The 11,853-nt window shown below is 37.4% G+C and overlaps 2 protein-coding genes across 6 annotated transcripts in view; both read left to right on the top strand.

Annotated features, from left to right (window-relative positions):
• Nucleotides 1–1,919: 1,919 nt before the first annotated feature.
• On the top strand, nt 1,920–4,159 carry atp5mc3a (ATP synthase membrane subunit c locus 3a). Of its 2 annotated transcripts, none has more exons than XM_038306649.1 (5): nt 1,920–1,995; nt 2,196–2,293; nt 3,017–3,091; nt 3,339–3,529; nt 3,609–4,159. In XM_038306649.1, exons 2-5 carry the CDS (start codon nt 2,255–2,257, stop codon nt 3,721–3,723), a joined length of 420 nt encoding a protein of 139 aa, XP_038162577.1. In that variant the 5' UTR covers nt 1,920–1,995; nt 2,196–2,254; the 3' UTR covers nt 3,724–4,159. The 2 variants fall into 2 exon arrangements, with proteins under 2 accessions (XP_038162577.1, XP_038162578.1); XM_038306650.1 differs by lacking the exon at nt 1,920–1,995 and adding an exon at nt 2,081–2,101.
• Nucleotides 4,160–5,379: 1,220 nt separating this feature from the next.
• The window catches only part of atf2 (activating transcription factor 2), a 30,007-nt gene continuing 23,533 nt past the window's right edge, over nt 5,380–11,853 (top strand). Inside the window, exons 1-6 of one of the 4 annotated variants that reach the window (XM_038306647.1) lie at nt 5,380–5,422; nt 6,244–6,316; nt 9,623–9,719; nt 9,798–9,916; nt 10,016–10,141; nt 10,442–10,620. In XM_038306647.1, coding sequence (XP_038162575.1) covers nt 6,269–6,316; nt 9,623–9,719; nt 9,798–9,916; nt 10,016–10,141; nt 10,442–10,620 — 569 coding nt within the window. In that variant the 5' untranslated portion in view covers nt 5,380–5,422; nt 6,244–6,268. Of the gene's footprint in view, nt 5,423–5,613; nt 5,784–6,243; nt 6,317–9,622; nt 9,720–9,797; nt 9,917–10,015; nt 10,142–10,441; nt 10,621–11,853 lie in introns of those variants that run through there. The other 3 variants (XM_038306645.1, XM_038306648.1, XM_038306646.1) reach the window with 3 other exon arrangements.

Raw genomic sequence — 11,853 nt, 5'->3', positions numbered from 1 at the left:
CAGTGGCATCTAAGTCTTGCTCGCTTTAATTATATGGTCAGTCACTCTCTTCTTCTGTTTTTAGTGAATACTGTATGTGATGTACCCACTGATTCTGCTCAATGGCTGAGAGATTCAGAATCTGTGGCTTTATGTTGATAGTGAAAGTGAAAAGATCATACCTGAGGAGCCACTGGGACGCTCCTCCCTTTAAGCCTAGCGTGCAGCGGAGGCATGCTCCCTGTGCTCATTACCTTTCCATCACAGACCAGCTGCTGCGGAGTCATTCATCACGATTATAAACCTGCCTGCTGCTGGTAGCCTCCAGCTCCGCCATCAGCCTGCAAGTGGCAAAGATAGCACCCTAAGCCATCAGCCTCTCTAGACACAGTGTTAAATTAAACAGGGGATACGTGAGTGTGACAGTGGCAGTAGGGTTTTCTTTCTTTTTCTTAAAGAAAAACTAATTCCTGAGGAGCAGGCTGAATTCTGACTCTACCTGTGACTTTTATTTTATTTTATTTATTATCTCCTGACAAAATGAGTAACCAGTAAACTGGATGAATCCCTTGTTTAACTTTTGAATTAATTTCTAATTTAGTATGCTAAATTCAGAGAATAACCCCTGAATCACCATCACAATAAACCACGGATGTAACTTTCTGAAGGACTGGTGTGGACATGTCCCCACCAACTTTGGCCTGGTGGGGAGAGTCCCCACCGATAATTCCAGTACATAAACTTTGGCAATATGTAGGACAATTTTCAAAATTTGGTTTTGCTGCTTTTGAAGGAGGATATTCACTAATGTAGCTGAAAGAGAAAATCTCCATCAGTCAATCCACATTTTTCTGGATGGATGGATGAAACTGAAATTGTGTCCATACTAGGGAGGCAGGACATATTGCTGTTGGCATTGGAATTAGCTGTTCTTCATCCTATTTTTCTATACATTAATGTGCAACTACCTATATCAGTGTAAATGAAATAGGCAGTATCAGTCTAAATATCAGTGTATTATGGTTCTTTTGTGTTCTCAACAATAGGAAAGCATTCAATAAATAGATGTTTAAGCTCATTCTTGGAAAATACAAACATTTTTGAAAGCGTTTTTTGTGGAGTACTGTAGGTCCATCAGCCCCCACCCTTAGAGCGCCCCCACCAACTTTCATCACTAAGGTACTCCCTTGCTATAAACCATTCATTTTTGTCTCTGTGAAATTGTTTTAAGTAACATTATGCAGAGGCTACCATGCTAATAAAGCAGAAAAATCAAATATATCTATAGCCAGATTTGGGGCCAGATTACTCTGTTAATCAAATATTGACAAAGCTTTCTATTTATTTTTTTTACCATTCAAAGTAATTTTTTTATAAAAATGTGTGCCTTTTTGTCAGAGGGAAATATAGTATATTCCCATGGTTGGCTGAGTGTCTTTATTAAATCATTAAAGTGAAGAGAGGGAGGACAGACAAAAAGGGATGGATTGTTAGAGAACCTAGCTGATGAAGATAAACATTTTAAAATCTTTTCTTAAAAAAAAACAAAGACCTCACTCAAGGCTTATTAAATACAAATATATTTGTGCGTGTCAGCTATGCAATGGTTCTTTTTATGTTTGACAGTGACAGATTCAACTAAAGCTGCAAATCCACTGTTCCTGCTGAAAATCATAATAGATGAGAAAATCCTATCTACTTTACCACAAAGAGAATAAGGTCAGAACTAGTTTTGACCATACAGTGTTTTGTACCATGTCGTCAGTCTTATAGGGTTATAGGACTTTTTACTTGTTTTGTTTTTTAGATAGTAAATCCAGTACAGATGGCTTTATTTTTATTATATCATTTATGTTCTTTTTTTTTTTACATTTGCCATTGGCCTTCCTCTGTTTGCCCCTTTTCCGTTTTCAATAAAGTTTTATTGAAATGACCTTCCACTCACATCCGGGTCTCCCCTACATCAGCTCGCGCATGCGCTCTCTCTCCTCCACTGTGGTTCGACCTCTGCAGTCGGTAAGTCTTTAATGGCTGTTTGAATGAGAACCGTATCTTCTTAAATCTTCATTCATCCTCTTGCTCAGCTCACTTTTGCAATCTACAAGTGAGAATAGCATACAGGGTGAATCTGAATGTACATTCCGATGTCTTTATTTTCTGTTGCGGACATTTTTACATCCGTTTGACCTTAATTCTCTCCGCTCTTCCTTTTCCAGAGAGACCCGGGCTTCTATCAGATTTGACCGAACCGGTTAAAAATACCTTAAATTACAAGATGTACGCCTGTGCAAAGTTTGTTTCCACGCCGGCCATGGTGAGTTTAAAATGTTCTGTCTGGCTGAATCGCTGTGATGTACTTTCATTTGCATTTTATCTAGTGGGCCTCCGATTGAACTTGACTAGCTTGTTTCCAAGGGTATCCGCCGACTAGGCCGGTGGTTAGCCAGCGGCTAATGCTAAACCTAGCCAAGCCTCTCGCGGATAAAGAAATAATCTAGGACGTGCAAGATCAATGCACTGAATACTTAAAATATAAATTTTGTTTTGTTTTTTGCAATACTGCTAACTACTACATCTACTGCCGTGAATGATTTTGTAGGTCAGGTTAGAAGAGGCTAATGCCTTTGTTAGCCTAATCTAGCCCACCGGTTTGAGAGAAGGAAAAGCATTCGCATGACATGCAATTAGTTAGGAAAAACTGATTATTAGGACATGCTTTAAGTACTAGTACCCTTAACACTTTGCATACGTCCAAGGTCATGTTACTCGTCCAGGATAATCGATTAAGCTAATCTATTTACACCTGCAGCATCAGATCAACCTCTAATTAAATGGTAACGAAAGTTTATTTAACGGATTTACTTTTACTTGTTAATTGTATTTCCATTTCACTTGAATTCTGCAGCTGTTAGTTGCTGTGAATTAGTGACATGTAAGGTGTGTCTAATATGTGTGGGAGTGATGACTTGGAATGTTAGTACTTCAAATGAATGAAATCAAACTTTTATTAATTCCACCTCTCTCCATGTCTCTACAGGTCCGTGCTGGTTCCCGGGCTCTTTACAGACCCCTGTCTGCCTCTGTACTGTCCAGGCCTGAGGCCAAAACAGAGGTAAAGATTTCAAGTAGTGGTTAAAATGGGATTTAGATTATAAATTCTGTTTTGATAATGACCTGAGGAAAGTCAAGTAACCTTGTGTCCTTATGACCTTTCTGAGTCTGATTGAAGTATGTTTCTTATAAATTATACAGCTGCAGAGCTATTGACATTTGAACAAGTTAAAAGAGTATTTTTTTTTTTTGCCTTGGTTGTCTTTATTGGTCATTAAATTAGAGGGACTTTTCTTTTCCTCCTGCAGAGCACTGTTGCTGTGATGCCACAGAGCCCCCTCACCCAGGTTTCCCTGAGAGGCTTTCAAACCAGCGCCGTAAGCAGGGATATTGACACTGCTGCCAAATTTATTGGTGCTGGAGCTGCCACAGTCGGAGTTGCTGGATCCGGTGCTGGAATTGGGACTGTGTTCGGTAGTCTGATTATTGGCTATGCCAGGTTGGTTTTAATTTTAGCACATGTAGAAGTTTGGAATTGTGGCGGTCTTTTTGAGTAACCCTTGGCTTGTCGATTACAGGAACCCATCTCTGAAGCAGCAGCTGTTCTCCTATGCCATCTTGGGATTTGCCCTGTCTGAAGCTATGGGTCTCTTCTGTTTGATGGTCGCTTTCCTCATCCTGTTTGCTATGTAAAATCAGCCCCTGCAACAATCTCCTTCCACAGATGTGACTACATATTTTATTGTGGCTACCAAAATTGTTCCGTGTTGGTGTCATGGAAATGTACATTTTTCAAGTCTTTCAGACGCTGTCCAAATAAGCAAAACATGTATTGTACAAATGTAAGATCCTACACAATTAAAATACATGGATTTGACTATTTAATAATGGCAGTTACTTTTGTCTGGAACATCAACCTGTCCGTACTGAAGGCGATGTACTTTCATGAATGTCATCTTTTTCAGTGAAGGATTTGCTTAGACCTGCCATAAATAAGCCTTGTTTTCACTTAGCTTTTTGGGGTCCACCTTAATGACTGACATTCAGCTGCAGTTAGTACTGTAATTAGACAGCAAGTGAAAACTTGCTTTTGTATATGGCACTGAATAAACCTAGATGATTTAATTGAGTTAAATGTTTCCTTTTCCTTCCAAATCATATTTTAAAGGCTACAAAATAGTAAAATTGACTTCATCAGTTAGTTCAGTGTGAATAAAATGGAAATGATTCACTTTTGATCGACAGTGACGCATGTTAAGGAAGAGGTGATGGGCTGTACGAAGAACATCTGGGCTTAAAATGGCTTTAGTTTACATTTTAGGTCATGGCAGATGCATTAAAATAAAGTTAAATCTGTCTTTCAAACAAATTTAAGACATTGTTTTAAGGATTATTAATGCTAAGAAAGAAATGCACTGTGCTAAAGACTGGGATATACAATTAGTTAAATACAGATGTGATTACTACACATTATTTTATAACATTAGATAGATGGATAAACTTTATTCTGGACTCATGGTCTAATAAATACATACATAAAAATAAAATAAAAATAGTTAAACATTGATACACTGAATAATTGGAACAATGTGGTTCTGTTTTATATTGGTACTGTTGAGGCTTTGAAGTTTTCTTGGTAAAACTTAGATTCTTAAAGGGGTGTAGATCAGAGGGTAACATTGTGGTACAATTAAACCATGTGAACTTGCAGGTGAAGTTATGAGGTATAAAGTTTTATTAGGCCTATAGAATAGGATATCTTTCCTTCTGCAGACTTGACTCGAATAAAAGCTCAATGGTAGAGCTTGGACACAGGTCATTTGGTTCTGGTGTGTTGGACATGTTTAAAATTATAGGACATGCAATTAGGGATTTGTATATGAGACCACTGTTGTAAAGGAATATAAGGTATTTCCTCAGATACTTGCACTTCTAGATTTGGAAACAACTGGACCAACAGCAGTTTTTTTTTTATTTTTTATAACTGCATTAAACTTGATTGCAAGCAGCGATCTGCACCCCTAATCTCTGACTATATTAAATGCTTGTAAGGTCTGATTCTGAAGAGGCTTAAGTGAAGAGTGCAAGTTGCCCTGAACTGTAGCTTTTGGAGCAAAGACTCCAGCATCACAGTCTATGCCTTTTTAGTCTTCCCCAAACTCTTGAATGGACTTCACTGCACTGTCACATTTCCCCAACCTGCTTCTCAAGGCTGTCTTACATGTTTTTTTGTTTCCAAGCTCAGATTTCAACATATGACTAACAGGGATTTGCTCAACTGCAACCATCTGAATCTGGTGTTTGAAAGCAGGGAAACATCTTAAACCTGTAGGGCAGTACAAAACTAATTTCAAAGTAAAATCATTCAGTAATGGCTATGGCTGACTTTTAGGTCCTTCTGTGGAGGATATCACTACTGGACAACGTAGTTAGAATGATCCAAATGTTTGATCAAACACGTTTGTATTGGAAATGTTTGGGTTAATATAACATAACCTTTAAAATGATGTTCCTGTTCGTTAAGATGTGCTTACATAGTTCTATCCGCATTAATCTTGCCATTTAGAATCTATAGACATGTTCCTATGTGGGTGTAGCGTTTGCGGAAGACGTTGGCTTGCTCTCGCGATACTTTGGAAAAGTCGTGGGATTTTAGAAATCGAGGGTTGTGGCAAAGGGGGTAAGTGACCACATAAACTGATAATGGACGTATTTTCAACTGTGTCAAAATCCAACGTTGGTGTGATCCAGAGGTACTTGTCTTCGGAGCAATAACACCGGAGCTAAACTAGACGCTGACATATATGTTTACATCGCTGGGTAGCTGCTAATATGGCGACGGCTAAGTGTTAATGCAGGGCTAAATTTCATGGAAGCGACCAGAAACAGATAAACGCCTCCAGTGTAGCAACTAAACAGCTGTTATATGAGCGCAGAGTGTTTTTACTTAGAGGCAGAACATGATACCTTCATTAGGAGTTTGAATAAATAAATCTGTCGGTTTCTATGGGAGAATGGACGTGTAAACAACCAGAGCAGCCGCCCCTTATCGATAAGGCTTTGTGCTCCCTACCTTTACAATCAGGGCTGCATTTTATTACACAGGCTCCATCCTTGATCTTATTAAATGTATAACTTATTAAATTTATAAACAATGACTTCTCTACTGCAAGTCGTTTTTTGGTCAGACTTTTTGTTTTTTATTTAATATAGGTCGATATAAAAGGAACTCCTTAATATGAGTGATGATAAGCCCTTCCAGTGCACTGCTCCTGGGTGTGGACAGGTAAGTTCTTTGAATTATCTATTATAAAACACCATAATTAAAGTAACATAGGCTATATACATATCAGTCATTTTATTTCTAAATCCAAATCTTATGCTGTTGATTAACCATAACAGTAGAATTTACATGCAGAGTCTTTTGCTCATGTTAAATTGTGGCTCTAAATACAATTTAGACATTTAGACCTAAAAACATAAGTGCTGCAAAAAAGATGTAAGTTGATAATAATGTATTTTCATAGCACATTTCAGCACGGGTGGAGCTAGATGGGGGGCCAGGGGTGGCCACCCTTAGCCAATCATTGGCCACCCTTCCCATTTATTTCCCTCTAAAGGCTGATTTATACTTCAAAACCAGGTCCTCTGCATAGGTGTCGCAGTGAACAAAAAGCAGTCCCTGCCCCCTCCGCTGACACTCTGCTGCACCTCTTTTAAATTGTAATTGACCGCAGACAGGAGGCCGGCTTTTATGACCGAAATTGCGGAAAACAAGTTGGACCAGCTAGGAGATCGAGGTGCGCGAGAACGCTGGGACCCTTTTTCCACTTGGATCTCCGCGCTTTTTCGCCGTCATGTCCCTCCGTTGTCGGACTAAACACGCCCCCACTTCCTCATCATCTCGGCCGCATCTAGACCAACAGCGTATAGCGTAGACCACGCTTCAATATTGAGCATAAATCAAAAATGTCTGCGTCAAGCTCACTGCGACACACAGCTGCAGGAATATACCCAGCCCTTAATACAGATGGTGGCAGCAGTAATACAGTGGAATATTCAAAAAATTTTACATTTTTTTTGTTTAACTATACGCATCAATATGCTAACGTCAAAGATGATAAGTACCGAATTTAAAAGTACAGAAGCTCTTTTCAGAACTAGATTTGGTGTTACATGGGGTAAAGAGAAAATTATGCAAGTCATCTAGGAGTGTTCAGTGAAATCATAGATAAATATTGATAAAAACCTATCAAATAATCAATTTATGTAGATGTTAGTGCTTGTAAATATCAATTTTATGCAGATTGTTTATTGATACAAGTAGGTAAGTAATGACAATGGAAAAGATTTAAGCCCCAGAACTCAAAACTATACCTGTTGAGTGTTTAAATATATGCATCTATTTGTTAGCAAAGGCTGTAGGAAATATATATATATATTTATATTTTGTCTTTATTTAGAAAATATGGATGTTTTGCTTGTTAATTTTCCTGTTGGAACATTGTTGATTGACCCTGAGGTTCTGGTGCCTATCCGCTTTCGGCCACCTCTCAATGTAGATTGGTTATTGCCTGGCCACCCTTATGAACATTTTCTGGTTATGCTTCTGCATTTCAGTGGCAATTTAAAATATTTTACATAATAAAAAGTAGAGCAAATGTGCAGACATTATTAAAAAACATCAACCAAATACACAACTAATCAAAAAATGTAATTCATCATTAAACAAATCATCAACCAGATTTTTGATAATGCCTTAGTTAAGTTTCTGTGTTTTAAAACTTACAAACTTTGAGAAAAAAAACCTACAGTATACCCTAAAATACATTTTCTTTTACCCTTTTTTTTTTTTTTTTTTTTGTTGTTTAAGAATCACTTGGATGGTCAATCGATGAGTTGGACTGTTGAAATTTATCTGATTAATTTTTCTCCCATCTCATGGATAGAGTTACACTTTTTTTTGCAGGGTCTTCTGTTAAAGTAACTTTTCTCTATTTTAAATATTTTAATATCTCTCATACCTTTTTCACTAGTAGACATTTAATTTGCATTCCCTTTCCAAATATAAAACAAAATAATTTGTGTATTTTAATAAGATTTAAGCTGATTAAGGAACACAAAGTGGTGCATAGCTGGTTAATAATAAATTAAAAAGGTAGAAAAAAAGGGGTGGAACGGTTCACAAAATCCACGGTTCGGTTCGGTTCACGGTTTCGTGGTCACGGTTTTCGGTTCGGTTCGGTATATGTTGATTGTTAGGAAAATCTACTATGTCTTGTATAGTACAACACGTGTTGCACAATGCTTGCACACTGTTGCACTTTTATCCACAACTTTCTTTCCGCCGTCATCGTAGGTCACTCGAAATGAAAAGTGGTCCCATACAGCAGAACTATAAAGTGCTGCTGGCGCGTCTTCCAACTCGTCTTCCAACTCCTGTTCTTTCCCACTCGCCATACCCACACAATTCTCCACAAAAATTGATTTTTTTCTGCTACACCCGGCTACGCTGCTTCGCTTCTTCTTCTTGTTTACTACTGGTGGTTGGCTTTGGTCGCAGTACCGCCACCTTCTGCTCTGGAGTGTAATCGCTTTGCCTATGAGAAAAAGGAGCAGTGCATGAACCGAACGATTTTCATAAACCGTTCCACCCCTAGTAGAAAAGAATCTTCAATTCTTTATTAAATACAAACTAATAAACATTTGGTGGGCTTATTAAGACTTAACACCAATGCCTTAAAAACAAAAAACGAAAAAAAAACAAAAAAACAGCTGCCTACAGAACCCAATCGGTGTACCCTTATACAGGTATGCCAATAATTGCTGTAGTATTTATTGACAGTTGCTGCAATACCTGTAGATAAATATGTTTGTGTAGGTGTCTAAATTTGTAAATATTCCTTTGTTCATAACAACTTTATAAAAATACAACAACACAGTATGAATCACAGATTTACTAGAATGAAATACTGCATGAAACTGTTGCATTTCTCACCAGTTGGTGGTGATAATGCTAGAGATGTGGCACTCCGGTACCTGAATCAGATATCAACTTCAGATCAGATATCAGATGAATGAAATTAATCTAACAGTCTGATCTAATTTCTTTTTATTAGCAATATAATTACAGCGTTCCACTTATTTCTTTGATTTCTCTGAATGTTTATCTCAAGCCTGATGCCTTTATTCACATGGCAAAGTAAATGGTTCATTCATTCAACGGTAGTATCAGATTGGTACTTCTTTTAGCTGTTGACCACTAAAATAGAAAAATAAGCATTTTGGTTGTATATAGTTAAAGTGGGAAGAAAGCAGGAGCATGTTCAGCTTAGTTTGGAGTTTACTGATGTCTCAAGTTATCTTGAGTCAGTGAGCTGCACTTTGTTAATGATAGAAAAAAATAAAATAATAAAACTACATAATCAGAACCATATAAAGTTCTCGTTTTTAGTAAAAAGAACAGTTTCAGTGTTTCAATAAAAATGACCCAAGGAGGCAGATTTTATTTCCTATAGTTAATTATTTATATAAGCTGGTGTGTTCAGATTATAAATAAATTCTTTATGTATATTATTTTGCATTTTTATAGAGATTCACTAATGAAGACCATTTGGCTGTCCACAAACACAAACATGAGATGACACTGAAGTTTGGCCCAGCAAGAAATGATAATCTTATCATTGCAGGTGAGTGCTCTTTCGGTTTCAGTTTAGCTAATTAAATGCATTCAAGTTCTTTTAGCCTAAGGTCAGGTTGCTTTACAGATCAAACTCCTACACCCACCCGCTTTTTGAAGAACTGCGAGGAAGTCGGGCTCTTTAACGAACTCGCAAGTCCTTTTGATCATGACTTTAAAAAAGCAACTGAAGATGACATCAAAAAGGTTCTAAACTTACTTGGACATGATCCTACTTCTGTGTCTGTTTGGAACTCTGTCTGATAAGTTTTGTTCTGTTTTCTTTTTTTTTTCGCTGTGTTTTAGTTACCACTTGATTTGTCACCTCTTGCTACTCCCATTATACGGAACAAAATTGAGGAACCTCCAGTTATAGATGCACATAGAGACAGCCCCCTGCCTCATCCTGAATCCACTACAAGTGATGATAAGGTAAAGCTTAAAACAATCTTGGTGTTTTTTGCTGTTTGTAATGTTCTCCTGATTAATCTAATTAACTGCTGTAAAATTTGTGAATTTATTATTATGACTAAAAATGTTTTGCTTGAAACCTGTCTTGAGTTTTTTATTTTTTTATTTCTTGGGTATATGTAATGATAATAGGACCACTGCACATAGAAAGACTACTTCTACTCCTGAAAAGATTGACTCCGAGGTGTTAGAGCTGTACAATTAACTGATCTGGTGTCTATGACGCATTCCTGCAGCTATGGTCTTGTATGGTGTTTTCAGGACTTAACTTTGCAGCCAGCCTCACTGCCAACATCCACTATAGTCCATCCTGCATCCCTTCAAGTTCCCAATGTACTCCTAGCAACCACAGAGGCTAGTGTTGTAATACAGCCAGCTCTCCCATCGCCAACATCTAGCTCTGTTATTACCCAAGTCCCCTCCACTAATAGGCCTCTAGTGTAAGTAATGAAATGCGTCCATTTTGAAAACATCTTAGTTTTTATGAAATCGGTTGTGCAGTTTATCATGGTGAGCTTGTTTTTGTTTTATTTTTTATGCGGCATGTGCTTGTTTTTTTTATTTCTTTGCACAAAAGGTTGTTTGGTTTTTTTGCTGCAAAAAATTTAAGTTCCAACTGTTTTAGAACAAAGTCAGTGTTGTTCAGATAAAATATACAGTGTTTTTTTATCCATTTAATGGGGAGTAAAGAAAAAGAATATGCCAGCCTTTAATCTTTCCCCTTTTTAAGCACATTATTTCTGATTGCCTATGTCAGCTTTGGCTGTCTTGAAACGTTAAAACTGATAGTATAGTGGTGGCAGTATCATGGTGAGAGTTTTTTTTGCTGCCAGTACAAGGTGGATTAATATTTCTTATTCATTACATGTATTAGAACATAAATACTTTTCTTTACAAACTCAGTTTTTTTATTCAATTCCATCACAAAGGATATTTGAACTAAAAAACATATATATATATATTCATGCTGAACCGTTACCTCTGAGTTGATTTATCTGCATCTGCCACAAGGAAACAGCACTGTATATGGTGGAGCAACACTGATAAAACATATGCGGTCAGTTTCTTTTTTGCTTTTTTTTTTTGTTTGTTTGGTTTTTTTGTACTTCTGTGATCTGTGATATTTTTATTGTTTTTAATTTTCAGAACTTGCTTTGTATTTCACCATCAGTCGTCCTCTAAATATGTCATCATATAGAAGTTCAGATTTTATTTAATTTTTTTTCTTTAAGTGGGTGGAGTTAACAGCAGTCAGTATTTGCCCCATAGTAGAAGTTCAGCCTAGTATGTATAGTGAGGGAAGAGCTAGAAGTTAAAACCTGAGAGCTGAAGGAAACCAATTCCAAAAGCAAATGCCTCTAACTACTTAATGCATTTTTTAAGAACCGCAACACTAACTATCCCTTAAAGGTGTAGAGGAGGATTCTCGCAAATTTTTTAAAAGACCCTCCCTCAACCCCGTACCCGCTCCCGAGAGGGAATGCGTATTAAACGCGTGTGAGAGCGTGCACGAGGGGAAATTGGCATGTGCATGCTCTGTTTAAAAGTTGCTGTTTACATTGCACGTATAAGCTCCTAAATCCCTTAATCACTATACAGAGCGGGGACTATATAGTGGACTTTATTACCCGATTTACACTACCCTTAAAAAACCGATCCATGCCGAGCTTGGT

The sequence above is a fragment of the Cyprinodon tularosa genome, unplaced genomic scaffold (genome assembly GCF_016077235.1).
Source record: "Cyprinodon tularosa strain WSP-4 unplaced genomic scaffold, ASM1607723v1 ctg588, whole genome shotgun sequence".
Lineage (NCBI taxonomy): Eukaryota > Metazoa > Chordata > Actinopteri > Cyprinodontiformes > Cyprinodontidae > Cyprinodon > Cyprinodon tularosa.
Note: the sequence above shows the minus strand (reverse complement) of the source record. Positions and strands in the feature narration are given on the sequence as shown.

What these genes read in the sequence shown, in the direction of transcription:
- atp5mc3a (XM_038306649.1), top strand. Translation starts at nt 2,255, where the DNA reads ATGTACGCCTGTGCAAAGTTTGTTTCCACGCCGGCCATG. An exon ending in TTGTTTCCACGCCGGCCATG is followed by an intron (nt 2,294 to 3,016) that starts GTGAGTTTAAAA and finishes ATGTCTCTACAG; the next exon opens with GTCCGTGCTGGTTCCCGGGC. An exon ending in GGCCTGAGGCCAAAACAGAG is followed by an intron (nt 3,092 to 3,338) that starts GTAAAGATTTCA and finishes TTCCTCCTGCAG; the next exon opens with AGCACTGTTGCTGTGATGCC.